Source organism: Tachysurus fulvidraco, chromosome 5, assembly GCF_022655615.1.
Source record: "Tachysurus fulvidraco isolate hzauxx_2018 chromosome 5, HZAU_PFXX_2.0, whole genome shotgun sequence".
Taxonomy (NCBI): Eukaryota; Metazoa; Chordata; class Actinopteri; order Siluriformes; family Bagridae; genus Tachysurus; species Tachysurus fulvidraco.
In genome coordinates, this window is record NC_062522.1 from 1 (window position 1) to 20,018 (window position 20,018).

The window sequence follows — 20,018 nt, forward strand, 5'->3', positions numbered from 1 at the left end:
ATTTTAACTTCCTGTGGATTTGGATCAGATTGATTTAAAATAATTGATTTTAAATCACTTTCTTCTGTGTAGCAGCAGCTTCCATGTAGCAGCAGCAGCGGATTTGGAGCTCTCGCATCCTCCAAGCTTGTAGCCGTACTTGAATTTGGTTTTCTGTTATGCCATACGGAACCGGGGGCCACTGAACCAGCATTAACGACGACAGTGGGGGCTCGCCGATAGCCTTAGCCGCCGCGTAGGCACGTATGGTTGTGTTGCGGTTAGATTGGAGCATCATATAAATGCAGTGTTTGAATTATTTGCCACGTTACATTTGTTTGCTTGGCTGAGTATCTTCATTCAATCTCAATTTATCCTGAGTTATCCTGAGTTGCTATTTATCCCGGCAATAGAATCTTAAAAGTAGATTTATCTTGTGCATATACTTTAATTACTTACCTTTGATCTCTCTATTTATCTGCTCTCCCAGTGCCTGCTGCTAGCTGGCTAGCATCACGCATAACCGGCCTGTTAGCCCGGCTACCGCTTTCACACCAATTATCTCTGTTGTTCTTGCTCTACAACATCATGTCAGTTACGTCTCTGCCTTCGAGTGCAGGTGAGGACACTTTCAAGCTAAAATCAGTGGAACTGGAGCTGGAGGCCGTGGAGAAGCAAATCCGCGACCTACAGGTGAAGCAGGCCGAGCTACGGGAGTGGAAAGCCGCGCTGGGAGCTCCCCGGCCGGTCGCTCAACTGTCTCAGGTAAACTCTCGGCATGTAATTACTACTCCCTCCACCTCTACTCCGTCTGTTTCTCTATCCAGGCCCAACGCACCCAAGAAATGGCCTAGCCAGGCGCTGTTCACTCCGGCGCCGGGGCACTGCGGATCCTGGGTGCAGCAGCAAAGGATGCTCATTACCTTACTGTTACCCAGAAAACACAGTATAGATTTAATTCTTTTGAAGTGCTTGTCCTTAAGGTTACACTATCGCACATGCACACGAAGAGATCCCTGATGTCTCTTGCTCTAGCGACCGTGTACAGACCCCCAGGGCCCCACACCGACTTTCTTAGAGAATTTGCAGATTTTCTTTCAGACTTATTGGTAAACTTTGATAAAGCACTAATTGTAGGAGACTTTAACATTCACGGATACAAACGATGCTTTAGGACTCACATTTATGGACTTACTAAACTCACTTGGGCTTAAACAAAACATCACTAAAGCAACTCATCATCATAATCACACACTAGATTTAATAATATCACACAGAATACATGTCATTGATATAGATATCATGCCTCAAAGTGATGACATCACAGACCATTATCTCATAATGTACAAACTGTGTCTCACCACGTTACCGACTCGGTAGAATTATTATTCCGACCACCAAAGACAGATTCACAAATAATCTGCCTGATCTGTCTGGACTTCTAACTGTACCCTTAAACACAAACGACCTAGATGTAATGACTAACAGCATAGGTGCTATATTCACCCATTGGGGATAAATACATACATACATACATACATACATACATACATACATACATACATACATAGACTCGTTTGACTATTGTGAGTAGTTCTCCAGATGCCAGTCAAACTCCCAGTGAGCACACAAACCAAAATATGCATTCTATTTCAGACTCTGGATGTGAGGCTCACAGTGACCATGCCACCCACCTCTCACTCTGCAGTGGAGACTCCCTGTGCACATTCTACTCCAAATACGCATCCTCCTCCTCACTCTGCCAGCAAGGCTCCCAATGAGCATTCCATCTCAGATATGCCTTCTCCCTCTGGAAGCAAATCTAACCAATTGGCTAGGATCCAAAGAAAACATTCTCTGTTGAGGACACCTTCACCTGGCTGCAGGAACTGTCATCTTTTGTTTGCTGAACTTAAAGTGGTCAAGCAACTGCTCCAGTGTGAAGTTGAAAGAAACCATGAGCTAAGCATCTACATGCTTCAGCAAACCGGGCAAACGTGAGTATGGTATTTCTCTGATACGTACATGTCTGAAGTACATGAAGTTTTAATTTACTTTTGATAAACTACCTTTGATCTGTTTTACATATTTTTTTATTTCAGCTAGATAAATATAAACAAAACAAACCCCTTTTGCCCAATAAAGCCCCTCAGTATGGTAAATATGTTCGACACTTCTACCAAAATAATTGCTACTAACTTGAAGGATAAGTGACATTGTATAACTCACCGTCAAGTAAGAACAAAATTTTAAAGATTATCAGTCTCCGGTAGAGTAGGAGACATGGCCTAATTTGTATTTTTGACTTTACAGTTTTGTGGCACACCTCCAAGAGAAAGGCTTTAAACCAACAACTCAGAGACTGTACTTGATGGATGTTGTGGCTTTCCTTAAATACATTTTAAACATGTCACCCCAATCTGTGAGACTTGGAACCAAGAGGATAAACACTCTTGGTTGAATTGAGGGATCGTCTAAGAGATATTGGGCGAAATGTAGTCGGGCACCAGCTTAGCGTGCGCCTATCAAAGTCTGGTGAGTTTGAAATACAAACCTCTAACTCCATTGCTTAACATGTCATTAATGGAGAAACTCCTGTATAATAAATTATATTTATAATTTCAGAGAGACTTGTTGATGCCAAAAGACACAATGCATTCCTTGAAATGGCTCCTGTGAATATTGCTGCAATACTGGTTATGGATCCCTGCTCATTGTAATTATTTTATATATAAATTGATCAAGAATCTTAGAAAAGTGATTATATGAGCCCAAATTTGTTAAGGTAAAGGGTTGCAGTTTTTATAATATATAGGGGCTTGCATGTACTAACTGGGTTTGTAGTTGTGGTGTTCTAATGACTAAGATGTCTTTTGGTTTCTATAGATTTTAGGGTGAATACAGAGCTAAAACATTACCCTTGCATATTCATAATGCCCAGCTCTGGGTTAAGGTGTTTAAAGGGGTTTATATGTAGACACTGGGTGGTCAGATGACTTGGATGTTGTCCAGGTTTCATAGACTTTGGTGGGTCTTTGTGGTTCTTCTGTGGTCAGTGTGTTCTCCTGGTGTGTTCCTTAATTAAAGACCATCACTATGGCATAAGTGTTAGTTCTCTTTGTCTTTTACAGATGATCTTGAGAAGCAGCCGGTGAACCGACCAAATACTGAGAATATTTTTTGGGTTTCTGGGCAGATACATCATTGCTACAACTGGCCACCGAAAGGGTGTCGTCATCGACGAGGTTGAGACAGCAGCAAAAACTAAGAATGGTGGCTGCATCATTCGTGTAAGTTTGGACATGCTAATAAATATACATTCAATCGGTTCATAAGAGACTAAAATCTTGTCTCTTAAATTAATAGGTAGAACAGCACAAGACACAGAGGTACTTTGGGCAAGCAGCTATACCTCTGAAAGCAACCGAGTATGCCTGGTTTGAGCATTACAACAAACGTTGACAATATGTTGACGGGGGCTCAGAGGCATCTACGTTTTTCCCCAATTCGAGAGGAGGTGTCCTTTTGAAGTTGGATAATTACTTTAAGCAGGCGTGGGAACGTCTACATTTGGGAATTGCACCCACTTTCAATATGCTGCGTTCTTCTGTTGCTACTTATGTGAGAGAACTTTTACCTTGTGTTTTTTTAATACAGTGAAGAATGGTGAAAGATGCATGTATTTTAGTGTTCTGTAATTTTCTGATTTCTTTATTTCAACAGGCCAAACAGCAACTGGGACATAAAACATACAGGAAAGTGGCAACCTTTGTGTGTCATGACGAACATACAGGCAAAAGATTTTATCAAGGTTAGTTAATTAAATTAATGGCAGACCTACCTATTATGCCATAGCAGCTGTCAGCTTGTATAAATTTTTTCAATTGCTTTGCACAGTTGAGGACCCAGCAGAGGAAGTACAGAGTAGCAGATACCTGTCTACATTGGCAATTTCAACATATGCAGCAAAGAAAAAGAAAAGAGAATGGAGAAAGAAGGGTCATGACAAAGCGGAGACTGTGTCCTCTTTCGGAGGAAGAAGATGGGCTGGAGCCTGTGAGAAAAAGGCTTTTCCAGCCGCATAAGAATCTGGTATGAATAAACTCTACATTTTTTAATTTGGATCTAAATATTGTCTTTTTTTTCTGTAAACAGTTGGTAAGCATGTCTTCTGAATGTAACGCAGGCGGATTCTGAAGAGAAGACTGGGCACAGACATTGCCAACTGCAGAAGAGAAATAAATCTGTGCAGTCAAAGGAAGAAACACTAGTGAGTTTACAATTTTAGTCCTTCTTTAACTTGTTTAAAAACAAATGATGATCTATTACAAACAGCGTTGGACAAACGATTGGAGTGAAAGCTGTAATTAATAAACAAGATATCCACACACAATATAAAAGCACTAAACAACTGGTGAGCACCACTGAAGACGAAGGGTCTGATGAATGGAAACCTACTCAGGACTCTTCAGAGGATGATTCAGGAGTGGATGAGTAGCCAGTGAGAGCGTGCATGAGAAAAGAGGGATCACACAAGAAAGAGAGAGTTATTAGCTCCATTCTTCAAAGACAGATGAGCTTCAGTTCCTGCACTTTAAGTGAAATCAGTTTCACCAACCTTTTGAAACTTCATCTTTTCATCTAAAATGAGCAAAATGTGTCTTATCTTTCTAGAAACAAATTGAGAGCTCATTCTTTGGTAAACAGACTTCGGTGCTTGTGGTCATTATACATTCAGAGTTTACTGGCATATTTCTGAATACGTATGGGAAGCTGTCTTAGCCCAGATGCAGCAATGCATTCCCAAAGCATGATACTACCAGCAACATGTTTCAGACACAGTGTAAGGGTCTTAACATAAGCCAAAGTAAAAGAGGCCTTCGGTGGATTAGAAGTTCCCCTGAATTCCTTCCTGACCCAACAGACTATTACATGTCTTGCTTTTAGATTGATCTTAGCTGGTTGAACACTTCTGGGAATGTACCAATGGAGACCCGATTGTCATAATTGACTGAAATCAGAAACTCAAATTTGACCTTGAAATTAAGTAATAAACCTAGAGTTTCACAGATATATCTCACAGATATATCTCACAGATATATAATCTTATTCCTTAATTAAAAATTTAAGTATAATTTGTCTGATCTGTTTGATTGGGTCTCTTTTGGGACTTGTGAAAATTTGATGTTTGACATTTCTGCAGAAATATATAAATTTATATATATATATATATATATATATATATATATATATATATATAAATTTATATATATATATATATATATATATATAAATTTCTATATTTAAAAAGGATAAAAAGGATTTGTGTGCATGTTAAAAAGGATTTGTGTGCATGTTAAAAAATTCAGAGTTCCATTTTCACTTTTGCAAGATATCTCTCGATGTAGTAGGCGGTGTAGAGGACAATCCTTGAGCTTCATCCCAACTTCTCCAAAGTCAAACAATCAACTTTTTTTTACAGTAGCTTCTCATGATGTAACATGTAATATTAATCAGAACAGAATGGAACCTATGTGCAAAAATGTGAAAATTTGTGAAAATGAATGTTAATTAATTCATTCTTTTTTTTAAATGAAAGTTAAATTTAAGCTTTTAAAGAAAAAAGCATATGTTCAGAGTTATGCAGTGAATGATTTCTATAAATGGTAAATGGTTTTAATTGTGCTATATCCCGTTAATTAATTGAATACATTATTTAGCTTGCTAACTAAAGACTTGGCTATTGATTTCTTCTTGTGTAGTTTTATCTTTGAAAGTGTGATCTCTAGAATGCTAAAACAATTCTTTTATCTTTCCCCACAGAAGGGCAGGATTGCAGTTAAGGTCCCCTTTGGTGTAAGAGCACACTAGTTTACTCCGGTTACATTAGTAAAAAGAACCAAGATATATTTTGAGCTCTTAATTGTATTCATATTTTAGATGCAGCAAGCCTTCGTAAACCCAGGAACAGCAAGGGTACTGAAGAGTCAGTCATCAAACATTGAAGCATTTCATCAGTTTATTTGAAGTCCCCACACCAATATCTGGTAATTGTAAACAAAGAGTTATGGCAAAGTACAATGATAAAGATGAAGTAACTTCAATAAATATTGGACTTAATTCTTTTATTATGCAGTTTTAAGTAACATAAAAAGACGACAGGTTGGCTCTCCATCTGTGCAGATGTGCACCTCCGGTAAATATAATTCTCATATACACTGTAAGAAAAGATACACCATATCTACTCAATAAAAATGAGGCAACAGATTACAAGCAAAATTATTAATTAAATTTCACAAGGTTTGGTATTGAGTAAATATTAATTAAAAGAGACCCTTAATAGTTATCCATTTATTATGAGTAGATTTGAATAGAAAACAGTACAGAATTAATTATAATCTAAACAAAAATATTGAGTAGATTTGAAAAAGATAAACTCCCTAATGTGTAAATAGTACTAATAAAAATTTATTTAATTCTACATATCATAATTGAGTAATCATCTACATGAATCTGCACATTGATTTGAATTTAATCAATGTAATTGATTAAATCTAAATATTCATTTCTTATGAATAATATAGCCCAGAAAGTACAGAACTTAAATACTCAAATAAGAATTTTATTAACAATTTTATTCACTTTTGTGCTTTAGACACATTGTAGCACATCATTGTACACTGCAACCACAGTCTCATTTCAAGCCAGAAGTTGGATTTTGCATTTCAAACCAGACAGAATGCTGACTTTAAACTATTCTTAAAACAAATATAAATACTATTAAAAACAAACATAAATGACATACAGAATGGTGATGAGTCCATAAACCTGATTCCATGCTTATCCACTAAATTGAGTCAATAATGATATTAAAAGAAAAATCCTCCAAAGGGGCATGTACCAAAACAAAAGCAGAAAAGTGTAATTTGTATGGAGTAAAAAACAGTTCATACTTTGAACTAGAAATCTCACTGACATTCGTGGGATAAGAGTCCAAATCAGTGCTAACTTACAAACATAGCACTTTCAGATGTGCAATTCCCAAGCTCTGTAGAAGCTAAACATTGTGTAGCAAGACATGTACACTGCAACTACAGTCTCATTTTCAAGCCAGAAGTTTGCTCACGCATTTCAAAGCAGAACTTTGAAAAGGACAAAATGCTGATACTCCATAATGGCATGTGCCAAAACATAAATAATAAAAGTGCAAATTGAACAGAGTAAAATACAATTGTACTTTGAACGTACAACAACTGAAATGTCACGACATTTGTAGGACAAAACAGTGCCAAATTACAAATATAGCACTTTCAAATGTGCAATTCTCAAGCTCTGTAGAAGATGAACATTCTGTAGCACAAAAGTCTACACTGCAATATAGTCTCATTTCAAGCCTGAAGTTTGCTCTTGAGGGACTGGACTTTGTTTGAAAGCTTTGAATCATCCAGTTCCAAGAAAAGTTTTTGGAACACCTCAAAGGTGTATTTCAGCTGTCTGGGATAATCGAGATTCAGCACGAAGGTCAAGCCAAGGAGGACAGAGCAAGCCCTTGCAATATCTCCAAGTTCTGTGATGACTTTCACGCCCTCTATGACGATCCCAATGTTCTTTGGGCTGTTGCTTGTAGAAGCTCCAGGCTTTGGGGTCACAGTAATGGCCATTATGACTTGTTCAAGTTCCTTCAAGTTCCCAGTGTCCTGCAACATGAAATTGTTATTGTCTTAGTATAAAACTGTCAGAAATATATTGCAAGCATATCACATTACTAGAAAATACATTTAATATGTACTTTTTAAAAGTATACTTTTTAAAAAGTGTGTGTGTGTGTGTGTGTGTAAAATAAACTTGAACATAAAAGTGATGAATGTATTTTACAAAAAATATATTTTTACACTAACACTAACTGACACCCTAAACAAGTGTCTTTGATAAAATATTTTTGTACCAGTTAAAGAAAACGTGTAGAAATTCAGGCCTGTGTTTTGTTTTTTTTTCAAACCTAAACTACAGACACAGTTTTCTGTATGGAGATAATTACTGAACTATTTTGTCCATCTTTATCAAGATCTTTCCTTAAATGTGTTTCTCTCATAGTCTGTGACTCTTTCTGTCTTTCCTGAGTGATAAAAATCACAAACACAAATACATCACTAAAGTAAAGATGCAAAAGGAAAATTTTACTTCGATATTTATCATCAGAATCAGCAAAACCTCCATATGTTCTCACTAATGACAGAAAGAGAGAGAGAGAGAGAGAGAGAGAGAGAGAGAGAGAGAGAGAGAGAGAGAGAGAGAGAGCACAAAGTAAAATTACACAAGACATCTGTAAGATTGATGGCTGTTATTTATTGGATCAGTGCAGCTTTACCTTCACTGTTCAGCTTCATGATCGGATTGAATTCAGCTTCACTTGTAGAAATGAAAGATTCTTGATGTGAGTAAAACATTGTGTGGAAATAATGAATGATACTGAATGATTTGTTACACCATGTATGTGGAAAAGTGACGAGTATAAAGCTCTTTGTCTATCAGAGGGGAATGTTGTTGTTTTGCTGGACAAAGAAGGCTGAAAGATTTATAATCATAGTTAAAAAATAATAAAAAACAAACAGTTTCTCTCAATCACTTGAGAGTCCCATGTTTTATTTCTAAATGTAAAACGTACCAGATATTTATCACTAGAGACACTCAGCGTTTTTACCTCAAGTGTTTTTCTCTCATGTTCTGTGACCCTTTCTGTGTATTTCCTGAAAAACAAAAATTACAAACACATTTATCATATATAATAAATTATCTGTAATAGACTCCTATTATAAACTGTATTTTAGAAATTTCAATGAAATAAAATTTTAAAAATGTTCTACAATCTTTTATAAATCAATAATGAACCTGAACCACTGGATGATGATGTAATATTTTTTACATGTTTACTCATCACACACTGTGTGTTTCTCTCAGTGGATGTGACCCTGGATCCTGATACAGCTCATCCTGATCTCATCCTGTCTGCTGATGGAAAACAAGTGACACATGGATACAAACGACAGAATCTCCCTGATACACCACAGAGGTTTAATCCATGTATCTGTGTTCTGGGAAAGCAAATATTCTCCTCAGGGAGATTTTATTATGAGGTGCAGGTCAGAGGGAAAACTGGCTGGTCATTAGGAGTCAAGAGAGAGAACATTAACAGGAAGGGGAAGATTACACTGAATCCTCAGAATGGATTCTGGGCTGTGACCCTGAGGAATGAGAATCAGTATGATGCTTGTGAAGATCCCTCTGCCCCCCTCACACTGAGAGAGAAGGTGGAGGTTGTGGGGGTGTTTGTGGACTATGAGGAGGGTCTGGTCTCCTTTTATGATGTGAAGTCCAGATCTCATATCTACTCTTTCACTGGTCAGACTTTCACTGAGAATCCATTCTTCAATTCTGGTTTAAATGAAGGAGGTAAAAATTCAGGGCCACTGTTCATCTCTCCTGTTTTTAAAACTGAATAAATTTAAACCTCACAAATTTGATCATCAAATGGTAAGAGTAAGAAGAATTTGTTTACTTTTTTGGTTAGATTTTAGAAATACATATATCCATTTAAAATGCTGTAGATATTATTTTAATACCTGGTCTTAATTGTAATCCTACAGTCTATTTGTTATGATTGTGTGACATTATGACTGTGGAACTTTGTCATTACAAATCACATATTAAACTATTTATCCAGCAATCAGGATATTTTGTGTTTGTTTTTTGTTTATGGAAATGTATTTTATTTCGCTGTGTGTTTTTGTTACATTATAAATCGTTGGAGTAATTCATAGTTTATTTATTAGATGAAAAACCCAATTTGTTGTTATTCCATGATGCTCTGAGTGTAGAGAGAGAGAGATCCTTTATTTGCACAAGTCACTTAAAAAACAACAATCAGCATGACTCAATAAATAAATAAATAAATAAAAGTATTAAAATAATTCAAATAAATTAGGTTAACTGATAATAACATTATCATATATCATATTTATATAACCCTTGTGCAGACCTGGGGTCTATTTGACTCATCTGTAAAGTTTAATGTGTTATAACTTGGGTTTCCTTCCACATATTTGGCTAATATGTTAAAAAAAAGTTGCTAATACATGAATAAAATGAAAACTTGCTAACACTTCAGTCTCCAATGTATGTTTGTAGACAAATGTCATAAGCTGAGTGAAGTTATGGTCCATGGCTTTTGACATGTTCTTCCACATACAGAATAAAATGATGTAATTTCATTTTCATTGGCCATCAATGAATTATAGCACCAAAAGTGAATTTTGAGACCGAACAAGAACCCAACATGCCTCCACAGAAGATGCACGTGGTACTGGGAAGCCCTGTCTGAGCCAGACGATAAAAGACGGCACTGTGTGGGTACAGAACATTGGAATGCCCAGTGCAATAGCAAATCGCTTGTGCTTCACTGCGCAAGCTGGACCCTGGGCGACTGGGGTCCTTTCCCAAGTAAGGAGATGCATTGCAGACATATTTGGTCTCCAAATCCGTGGCCATCCAGAACTTGATCCCAAATTTGTCTGGCTTGGTTGCAATATACTGTGTGAATGGACAACAAACCATGGTAGGGAACAGCTGTTCATCTATGGTCATGTGTTTTCCTGGAGTGAAACTCTCAGCACAGTTCTTGTTGAAGCATGTCCAGATGTCGGAGACCGCAGAAAATTTGTCTGTTAGAAGGTGTTGCACAAATGTGTAGCTTTTTTTTTCTGGAGGCCTAATGAGATGCAATGCCCAATTTGTGTGTGTGTTTTGGGTGCGTGTGTTAGTGGGCATTTTATGTTTGCATTTTTGTGTCTGTATGCATGTTCATTGCGCTGAAAAGGGCAAAAGTGTGACCTATTGCCCCACTAAATGTGGCCGGGTCAAATTGACCCGGGAGGACAAGATTAATTTTACTTGCATAGTTCATAATTTGGAACAATCCTGGTAAATTTCAGGCAAATATGTGGAAGGAAACCCAAGTTATGACACATTAAACTTTCCAGATGAGTCAAATAGACCCCTGGTCTGCACAAGGGTTGTATAAATATGATATGTACTATGACAATGACAAACCTTAGCAAACATTTTTTTTATATAAATTAAACAGACTATTTTGTATAGATAGGCCGTGAAGGTTTCCGTCACAGACAGAAGTTTGGCCTGCCTTGGATCTGAGCTACTCTGAGTGAACAAATGCAAATGAGCCAGGCCTCACAGGTGATGGGGGCGTTTGCACAACAAAAGCAGGAGAACAATGGAGCTGTAGGGGTGCTGGGATTTTACGCAAAATTGCACAGGTTTAGCAAATCTAGTTTAATCAGTTGCTACTTTCATTCGTGCATTTAAAAGTAGCATTCAATTTTAAATAGTTCTGCAATTTTATATAATTATTTAAAGACATATTTGGTTAATATGTTATTATTATTAAATAACTTTATACAATTGTATTAAGCCAAGGAATCTGTGCATTATTCATATTGTATTGGTTTTTACCTTCTCCTCTTGAAGTACGGTCATCCAACCCTCTATCATATAAAAAAAAAAATTAAGTTTAAACACGTTGTTTGTGGAGCTGTTGTTGTGCTTGTGGACTTCAGGTGTCTAAAATGAGGGAGGGCCTACAAATCAGTGAGTACCCTCTGCACAACCATGGGTACAGATTGCGAAAGTGTGCGCACGGTTTATGAATTTGTTGGTACGGATTACAAAACCTGAGAGTACAGTTTACAAATCTGAGAGCACGGATTGTTTCCTCATGTGCACGCTTTGTAAAACTGAGGGAACAGTTTAATAATCCGTGAGTACGGTTTATAAACTGAGGGGACAAATTCGTGATCACGGCTTTGTGGGTCTTGTTTTCTTTTATCCAAGGAGTGACCAGGCGGGCTCTGTAAAAAAGAGGAGAAACTATAGTGCAGTAAAGTGTACTAATATTTTTACAATACAATTGTGACTTTATTTAATTGAGTGATAAGGTTATAGAAATCACACCCAGCTTTACTGACATGAACATTTCATGTGCACTTAAACTTAATGTGTCCTGGAGATGGAAACTTCATAAAGAGAGAGTGTGTGTGTGTGTGTGTGTGTGTGTGTGTGTGTGTGTGTGTGCGCGGTCACTCTGCTTGTTGTAAAAAATCTTAGTAGAAATAATTAAAATAGTATTTCTTACAATACTATAACCAAAGTAAAGTATTAGGCCTTGCAAAATATTACAATTGCTGTCATAAAACATATGTAGGTGATGTTGTAGGCCAAAGATGTTTATTGCAACCATATTCGGGGCTGTCAGGCCTAGTCAATCTGAGCACATTTGTAATAACAACTTGTTATGTAGAAGGGAAAAGACCATGGTTCCCAGACCGTAGCTCATAAATTGTTATGGAAAATGAAGAACACCATGGGCAAGGTCACGCGCACACACCTTCGCCCCCGAAGAACCAAAAAAAAACCTCAGATATCTTCTCAATATATACCCTGGCGCTCCTAGGAGCCCAGGTGCCATATCACCTTATTTACCAGCATTACCTCCTATGTTTTCTAAATACACTGACCCAATTTCCCCTTATTTCCCATTACCTTTCACCCATATGCCCATTTATGGATTTTCCTCCCCTTATTTTTCATGATCTCAGACTAAACACCTGGGCCTTCTTCAGTCTGCACAAGAAGTTTATGAGCACCACATGCCCATTTATGGATTTTCCTCCCCTTATTTTTCAGGGCCTAGGTCTGTGGACCACTGTTTTTTTCATTCTACATAACATATTATTGCTATGGACCAAGGTCTGAGAACCATGGTGTTCTTCATTTTCCATGACAATTTATGAGCTGGGGGGCACGGTGGCTTAGTGGGTAGCACGTTCGCCTCACACCTCCAGGGTCGGGGTTCGATTCCCGTCTCCGCCTTGTGTGTGCGGAGTTTGCATGTTCTCCCCGTGCCTCGGGGGTTTCCTCCGGGTACTCCGGTTTCCTCCCCCAGTCCAAAGACATGCATGGTAGGTTGATTGGCATCTCTGGAACATTGTCCGTAGTGTGTGAATGTGTGAGTGAATGTGTGTGCCCTGCGATGGGTTGGCACTCCGTCCAGGGTGTATCCTGCCTTGATGCCCGATGACGCCTGGGATAGGCACAGGCTCCCCGTGACCCGAGGTAGTTCGGATAAAGCGGTAGAAAATGAATGAATGAATGAATGAATTTATGAGCTAAGGTCTGGGAACCATGGTCTTTTCCCTTCTACATAACAAGTTGTTATTACAAATGTGCTCAGACTGACTAGGCCTGACAGCCCCGAATCTGGTTGCAAGTTGGGGGCAATCTTGTGCATCTGGGGGCAAGTTGTGGCCTAATGGTTAGAGAGTCTGACTCGTAATCCTAAGGTTGTGGGTTCGAGTCTCGGGCCGGCCACGACTGAGGTGCCCTTGAGCAAGGCACCGAACCCCCCAACTGCTCCCCGGGCGCCGCTGCATAAATGGCTGCCCACTGCGCCGGTTTGTGTTCACGGTGTGTGTGTTCACTGCTGTGTGTGTGCACCTTGGATGGGTCAAATGCAGAGAACGAATTCTGAGTATGGGTCACCGTACTTAGCCGTATGTCACTTCACTTCACTAAACATCTTTGGCCTACAACATCACCTACATATGTCTTATGACAGCAATTGTAATATTTTGCAAGGCCTAATACTTTACTTTGGATATAGTATTGTAAGGAATACTATTTTAATTATTTCTACTAAGATTTTTTACAACATGCTCACCTCGTGCCCAGACAGATACACTCTCACTCAGTCGGTCTGTGGACAGCTTTTTCTGCACAAAGTATTTCAGATGTTTGTGAAGCCGAGTCATGAACTCCGTACCTACAGAGAAATGAAGGAAAACATGAACATATACCTAAACTTTCAAAGCACTTTAACAAAAAAAAAGACTTGAATAATAAAAAAAAGGCTTACAATAATAACACATATGAGAATGTAAAGAACATAATTTAATAATAAAAAACATAATGCAACCAATTAGTGCTTATTATATTATAGTTAAATAGCTAAATGTGTTTATTTGATTACTTCATGCATTTACAGCCTTGCAGTTTATTAAAAAAAATTTGGATGCGATAATTCATTTATATTATGTTTATTGCTCGCTCACTCTCTCTCTGTCTGTCTCTCTGTGTCTCCGTGTCTGTCTCTCTCTCCCTCTATCTGTCCATCAAGCATGCTGTCTAGTGCTGTGAATTAGATGAGGATCAGATCACATTTTATGACAAATTACAACAGAAAACCAGTTTAATCCAAACAGTTTACATACTTTTTCTTGCCACTGTATATGAATAATTACAATAAACACAATTTATAAAAAAAAACTCATGATTATGATTTCTGCTTTTTAAAAAGATTGTAATGAACTAAAACAGAGTGATAAACTGTTAATATTCTGTAAAAGCTGTAACACAAACCGGGTGTGATGCAGTTGGAGTCGAATCGGGTCACTGCGGGTAAATCCTCGCCCTTCCCCACAGCCTTCTTTATTTTTTCCTCCGCTTCTTTTGCTGATCTGTAAGAAAAGAGAGCAACAACTGACATTAAGTGACCTACAGTAGAGTGCGGTTTGGGATGTAGCCCAGTGGAAATGTTCCATATATGAGTATTACTTTTGAACATAATCTATATAAACTATCACTAATTTAATCACCAACCAAACGAGATCGTTAAGGCAATCCAGACCAGCAAGCAGCTTCCTGTTAGATGCATCCGGCACTAACGGATGTTGAACGTACCTGAACCTTCTGCCACGCTGTTGGTTCATTTTGGCCCTGAGTGTGACACCATCCACGGCCATGAAGAACACCTTCCTGGGCTTGATGATGCGAAAGTCGAGGTAGTGGAAAATATCTGACTATTTTGCTCCCAGTTAAATGAACACCTGACTATATATTTTAATATGAAAACACCTACATATATTAAAGAAATAGATGTACAAGTATAAAAATACTCAAAGTTCATTATAAATGATTATACAATTATTTTCTCTCATCTAAAAAGTCAATTTTAATCACCTCAGATTTACAAATAAAACTTTCTATAATGACGTCAATATACTAAATAGATTTAGTATTAACAATATATTTATATATTAAACGTTGTTTATATTTGTGTGGCTATAGAGATAAACCCACATGTAAGTTGTCACAGCTACAGACTACATGACCCTTATGTCCTGTCATGAGCACTGGGGTTAGCACAAAGTTCCCTCCCCTCGCGCTCTATGTAGTGACCTACAGCTGTAACACACATCGAGTTGGGATTGTTCCACAATTACTTACTCTTCACTAACTGAGTAATTAAAGCGCTGGAAATTAAAACTTCAGAATGTTTCCACGGTGAATTTATTCTCCTTTCTGCCTTCTTTAGCTAAAATTAATCACCAATCATGTGTAAATACACCTGTAAACATACACAGCCCTGACTGAGGTAAAGTGTTAGCCGGATGCTAGTGCTAAAGCTAACTAGCATCATTTATGAACACAAACCTGGTGCTCCTTCACAGCTTCGCTCAAACACGGATATCGCTCGGATGTCCATCTGTAAAATTTTGGAACCCCCATATTGCCGAGAAAAACAACAAAAAAGCGCGGACGTGAAGAGCTGCATCAACTTAGGCTAGGTTGGCATTGCTGTGTTTGTGCTCGCGGTTACTCTTATGTTTGTTTTCCCACCCGTATTCAGACTAATCCCGCCTTCCTTCGTTCGGATTGTTTAAAACGATCTTATATCCCCACGATGATTGGACAGTACATTTAGCATCCAATACATTGCACAGAATTTGGGAATTTATGAAAACGGGTAGGACAAAAAACTACAGGCGATAATGACTGTAGTCCTACCAATGATAATGTCTGTGTAGAATCTCTGACCAAATGACCCCAAAATGAGCTTAAAATATTTATGGTTTAATGTAAAAAACACACATGACACAGACCTTTTTATTTATTTTAAAAACTTATCTGAAAAGAAGGTAATACATTTATTAGCAACACATTTTTCTTTTAAATATTGTATTTATAAATAAAATATTCCAAAGACAGGAAAAGGTCAATCTTTTGTATGTGCTGTATGAATGCGCTGGTGTGTTTGGAGTTTACTATGCTGCGTAAAACTCTTCCCACACTCCGAGCAGTGATATGGCCTCACTCCTGTATGAATGTGCTGGTGTCTTTGGAGATTACTCTGCCGTGTAAAACTCTTCCCACACTCCGAGCAGTAATACGGTCTCACTCCTGTATGAATGCGCTGGTGTCTTTGGAGACAACTCTGCTGCGTAAAACTCTTCCCACACTCCGAGCAGTGATACGGTCTCACTCCTGTATGAATGCGCTGGTGTCTTTGGAGTTTACTTTGTGTAATAAAACTCTTCCCACACTCCGAGCAGTGATACGGCCTCACTCCTGTATGAATGCGCTGGTGTGTTTGGAGACTATTCTGCCGTGTAAAACTCTTCCCACACTCCGAGCAGTGATACGGTCTCACTCCTGTATGAATGCGCTGGTGTGTTTGGAGACTACTCTGCTGCGTAAAACTCGTCCCACACTCCGAGCAGTGATATGGCCTCACTCCTGTATGAATGTGCTGGTGTATTTGGAGTTTACTTTGTGTAATAAAACTCTTCTCACACTCCGAGCAGTGATACAGTCTCACTCCTGTATGAATGCGCTGGTGTGTTTGGAGACTACTCTGCCGCGTAAAACTCTTCCCACACTCCGAGCAGTGATACGGTCTCACTCCTGTATGAATGCGCTGGTGTCTTTGGAGTTTACTTTGTGTAATAAAACTCTTCCCACACTCCGAGCAGTGATACGGTCTCACTCCTGTATGAATGCGCTGGTGTGTTTGGAGACTACTCTGCCGCGTAAAACTCTTCCCACACTCCGAGCAGTGATACGGTCTCACTCCTGTATGAATGCGCTGGTGTCTTTGGAGTTTACTTTGTGTAATAAAACTTTTCCCACACTCCGAGCAGTAATACGGTCTCACTCCTGTATGAATGCGCTGGTGTCTTTGGAGTTTACTTTGTGTAATAAAACTCTTCCCACACTCTGAGCAGTGATACGGTCTCACTCCTGTATGAATGCGCTGGTGTCTTTGGAGATCAGTTTGTGTAATAAAACTCTTCCCACACTCCGAGCAGTGATACGGCCTCACTCCTGTATGAATGCGCTGGTGTATTTGGAGATCACTTTGTGTAATAAAACTCTTCCCACACTCCGAGCAGTAATACGGTCTCACTCCTGTATGAATGCGCTGGTGTCTTTGGAGGCTACTCTGCCGCATAAAACTATTCCCACACTCCGAGCAGTGATACGGCCTCACTCCTGTATGAATGCGCTGGTGTATTTGGAGTTTACTTTGTGTCATAAAACTCTTCCCACACTCTGAGCAGTGATATGGCTTTTCTCCTGTAAGAATATGTTGGTGTGTTTAACCATGTTTAATGCATAACATGCACAGTAACTATTTATTTTGAATATTGGCTATTTATTAGTACTTAATAAGCACATACGTTTATTACAATTATTTAACCTGACAGGAAAAAATGTCTGAGATCAGCTAAACATCAGGATACTTTGATAGTTAAAAACTACCTTCTGCCGCCACCACGGGGGCAGATTTCTGTCTTCCCCTCCCTTGGAGCTCTCTCTCAGGCGGTGGTGGCCACACGGCTTGAGCTTCCTTCTGAGGCAGAGGTGGTTGCTGGGCATAAACATGGTGTGTTAGAAGCTTTGGATACAAATTCATGCTGAAAAATCCCCCCCTCCCCTTCCATATACAGCAACTACGCACTTACCCTTACTCCACACTATCCTCAGTAACGGTTATATCAGAGCAATCGGTGTAATCATTTACAGCATTTGGCAGACGCCCTTATCCAGAGCGACGTACATAAGTGCTTAAATCTCTAACACTGAATACATTAATGCTGGTTCACTAGGTTACATACTTAAGATACCATGAGTTTAAAACATTTGTTCAAAGTTACAATGAAAAAGTGTCAAAGGTTTTTTTTTTAATAATCATCATGCACTTTTTTAAGACTCGTCACTCCAGCCATCTTTTATCATACACAATAACACACGAAAAGTCTTCTCCTGATCGCTTGTGCGTTTTTAAGGTGGTCGATCTACACCGTGATTTTTCTATACGACCATATCATGAATTTCAACCAATAACACCTCTAATATTAATTTACACCTTTTATAGAACATGCAAGGTTCTAAAAACAGTTTTGTTGAGGTTGTGAGAGTAAAAATAAATCACTTATTTTAACACAAGCACAATGTTTATGAATAACAAAAAAAATATATAAATAAAATAATTTTAATTTAGAAGCTTGTGTTTCTCTAAAGCACTTTCCCTGATGCACACCCAGAAACAGAAACTTTAACAATCAATATTAGTTTAAAACGGTATAAATGGTGCATCCTTACCTCGCCTCGGGCCCCAGTCTCTCTGCCACGTGATTTTCCTCTCGCGCGCCCGGACATACCGTCTACTGATTTCACACCGTGTATAATTCCCACTGAACTGTAAACAAATACATAAACACTTACAGAACTGTAGTCCTCCATTTTACATTTACAGCATTTAGCAGATACCCTTATTTAGCAGACGCCCTTATTTTTGTAGCCTTCCCCTAAACCATAATGTTGAACAATCTTACTTTGTTTTCAGGTCATTTGAGAGTTGTTTTAAGGCCTCCATGTTGCCACTCTTCAGAGGAGAGTCAAAAAGAACAACAACTTGCAATTGGCCACCTTAAATACCTTTTCTCATGATTGGATGCACCTAATTATGAAGTTCAAGGCTTCATTTGGAATTGTGTGTTCCAGTTAAATCAGTGCTAAGTAGTTACAGGTAAATTACAGGTATTCAAATCAACCAGATTTATGCATCTGTCTAATTTGGTTTTGAGGCATGTTGCACATTTACTGTTCATCCAATAAACCTCATTTCACTACTGAAGTATTACTGTGTCCTTCAGTTATTTAGTAGATCAAAATTAAATTGCTGATCCAAAACACCCAAATATGTATAAATGAAAATTGTTAGGGGTTCATAAACTTTTGCATACGACTGTAAAACTACAACGAATCAAATAATCAACAAATAATACAAAACCTTCTCCAAAAGGTAAAAATTGTAAATTAAATATATTTTTTAAACAAACGTCGAAAAACAATTGTAATCAATGATAGATAGATAGATAGATAGATAGATAGATAGATAGATAGATAGATAGATAGATAGATAAAAGAGAAGAGACTGAAAACACAACATCATCCATCACGTATTTATTAGGAAACAATGCTAACATCGTTAGCATAAAGAAATTTGTTGTGTTTAATCGTGAGGGGACGAAACTACAAGTCGTGCAACATTAAAAGAAGAAATAAAAACATTGTATGCTCAAGTAATTCGTGTAATTCGCACTTTTTAAAATATCCCTTACGCTGTAAAACACTTTATTATACGATTGTAATGCTTGTTCGTTCGTTCCAGTTACTGCACTTAACTATTTCATTACATTAGTTTAAATTCGTATACGGTTGTAAATATAAGGATTAAAGTCACATTTTTATTACACTTACCTCACCTTTATCGTCCAGAGCGACCTACGACATGCACCGTCCTCTTAACCACAATGTATCCATCCGGAAGGACACTGTCGCTACTCTATCCGTACAACAACACGATCGGTTCCGCGCATGTGCGAAATGACGTCACTTCCTGTCATCGCCGACCCGCAGTTTCGGAACTTAACCCTCTGGGGTCTGACCATTTTGGGACACTGGCAGAGGTTCTGACATGCTCTTACATTTGGTCTTGTTTTTCAGTTATTTCAAAACATATTAATGGCTAATATCACATAACATTGTATTCAGCACAAACAGGGCTACAATATTATGTAAGTAAAATGTATGTACATGTTTGTATTTTAAGTAAATGATGTTTA

General features: G+C 38.2%; 1 protein-coding gene across 8 annotated transcripts; it reads right to left on the reverse strand.

The window, feature by feature from the left end:
• Positions 1 to 6,585: 6,585 nt before the first annotated feature.
• On the reverse strand, positions 6,586 to 19,802 carry LOC113660806 (zinc finger protein 420-like). Of its 8 annotated transcripts, none has more exons than XM_047813918.1 (13): positions 19,654 to 19,798; positions 18,493 to 18,589; positions 17,650 to 17,758; positions 16,718 to 17,463; positions 15,541 to 16,633; positions 14,788 to 14,961; positions 14,467 to 14,564; positions 14,160 to 14,238; positions 13,769 to 13,870; positions 11,506 to 11,900; positions 8,681 to 8,726; positions 8,161 to 8,545; positions 6,586 to 7,676 (listed from the first exon to the last, which is right to left on the reverse strand). In XM_047813918.1, exons 2-5 carry the CDS (start codon positions 18,547 to 18,549, stop codon positions 16,103 to 16,105), a joined length of 1,443 nt encoding a protein of 480 aa, XP_047669874.1. In that variant the 5' UTR covers positions 18,550 to 18,589; positions 19,654 to 19,798; the 3' UTR covers positions 6,586 to 7,676; positions 8,161 to 8,545; positions 8,681 to 8,726; positions 11,506 to 11,900; positions 13,769 to 13,870; positions 14,160 to 14,238; positions 14,467 to 14,564; positions 14,788 to 14,961; positions 15,541 to 16,102. The 8 variants fall into 8 exon arrangements, with proteins under 8 accessions (XP_047669874.1, XP_047669868.1, XP_047669872.1 ...); XM_047813912.1 differs by having other exon boundaries at positions 8,161 to 8,205; positions 8,348 to 8,545; positions 15,541 to 17,463; XM_047813916.1 differs by having other exon boundaries at positions 15,541 to 17,463; positions 19,659 to 19,802.
• Between the last annotated feature and the right edge of the window lie 216 nt (positions 19,803 to 20,018).

Bases quoted from the DNA above. Each gene is read 5' to 3' on its own strand.
- LOC113660806 (XM_047813916.1), bottom strand. From the start codon at position 18,549: ATGTCCGGGCGCGCGAGAGGAAAATCACGTGGCAGAGAGACTGGGGCC. The intron at 17,759-18,492 runs GTAAGGATGCAC...GTTTATGCCCAG, and splicing joins AGACTGGGGCCCGAGGCGAG to CAACCACCTCTGCCTCAGAA. The intron at 17,464-17,649 runs GTAGTTTTTAAC...ATATTCTTACAG, and splicing joins CCCCGTGGTGGCGGCAGAAG to GAGAAAAGCCATATCACTGC.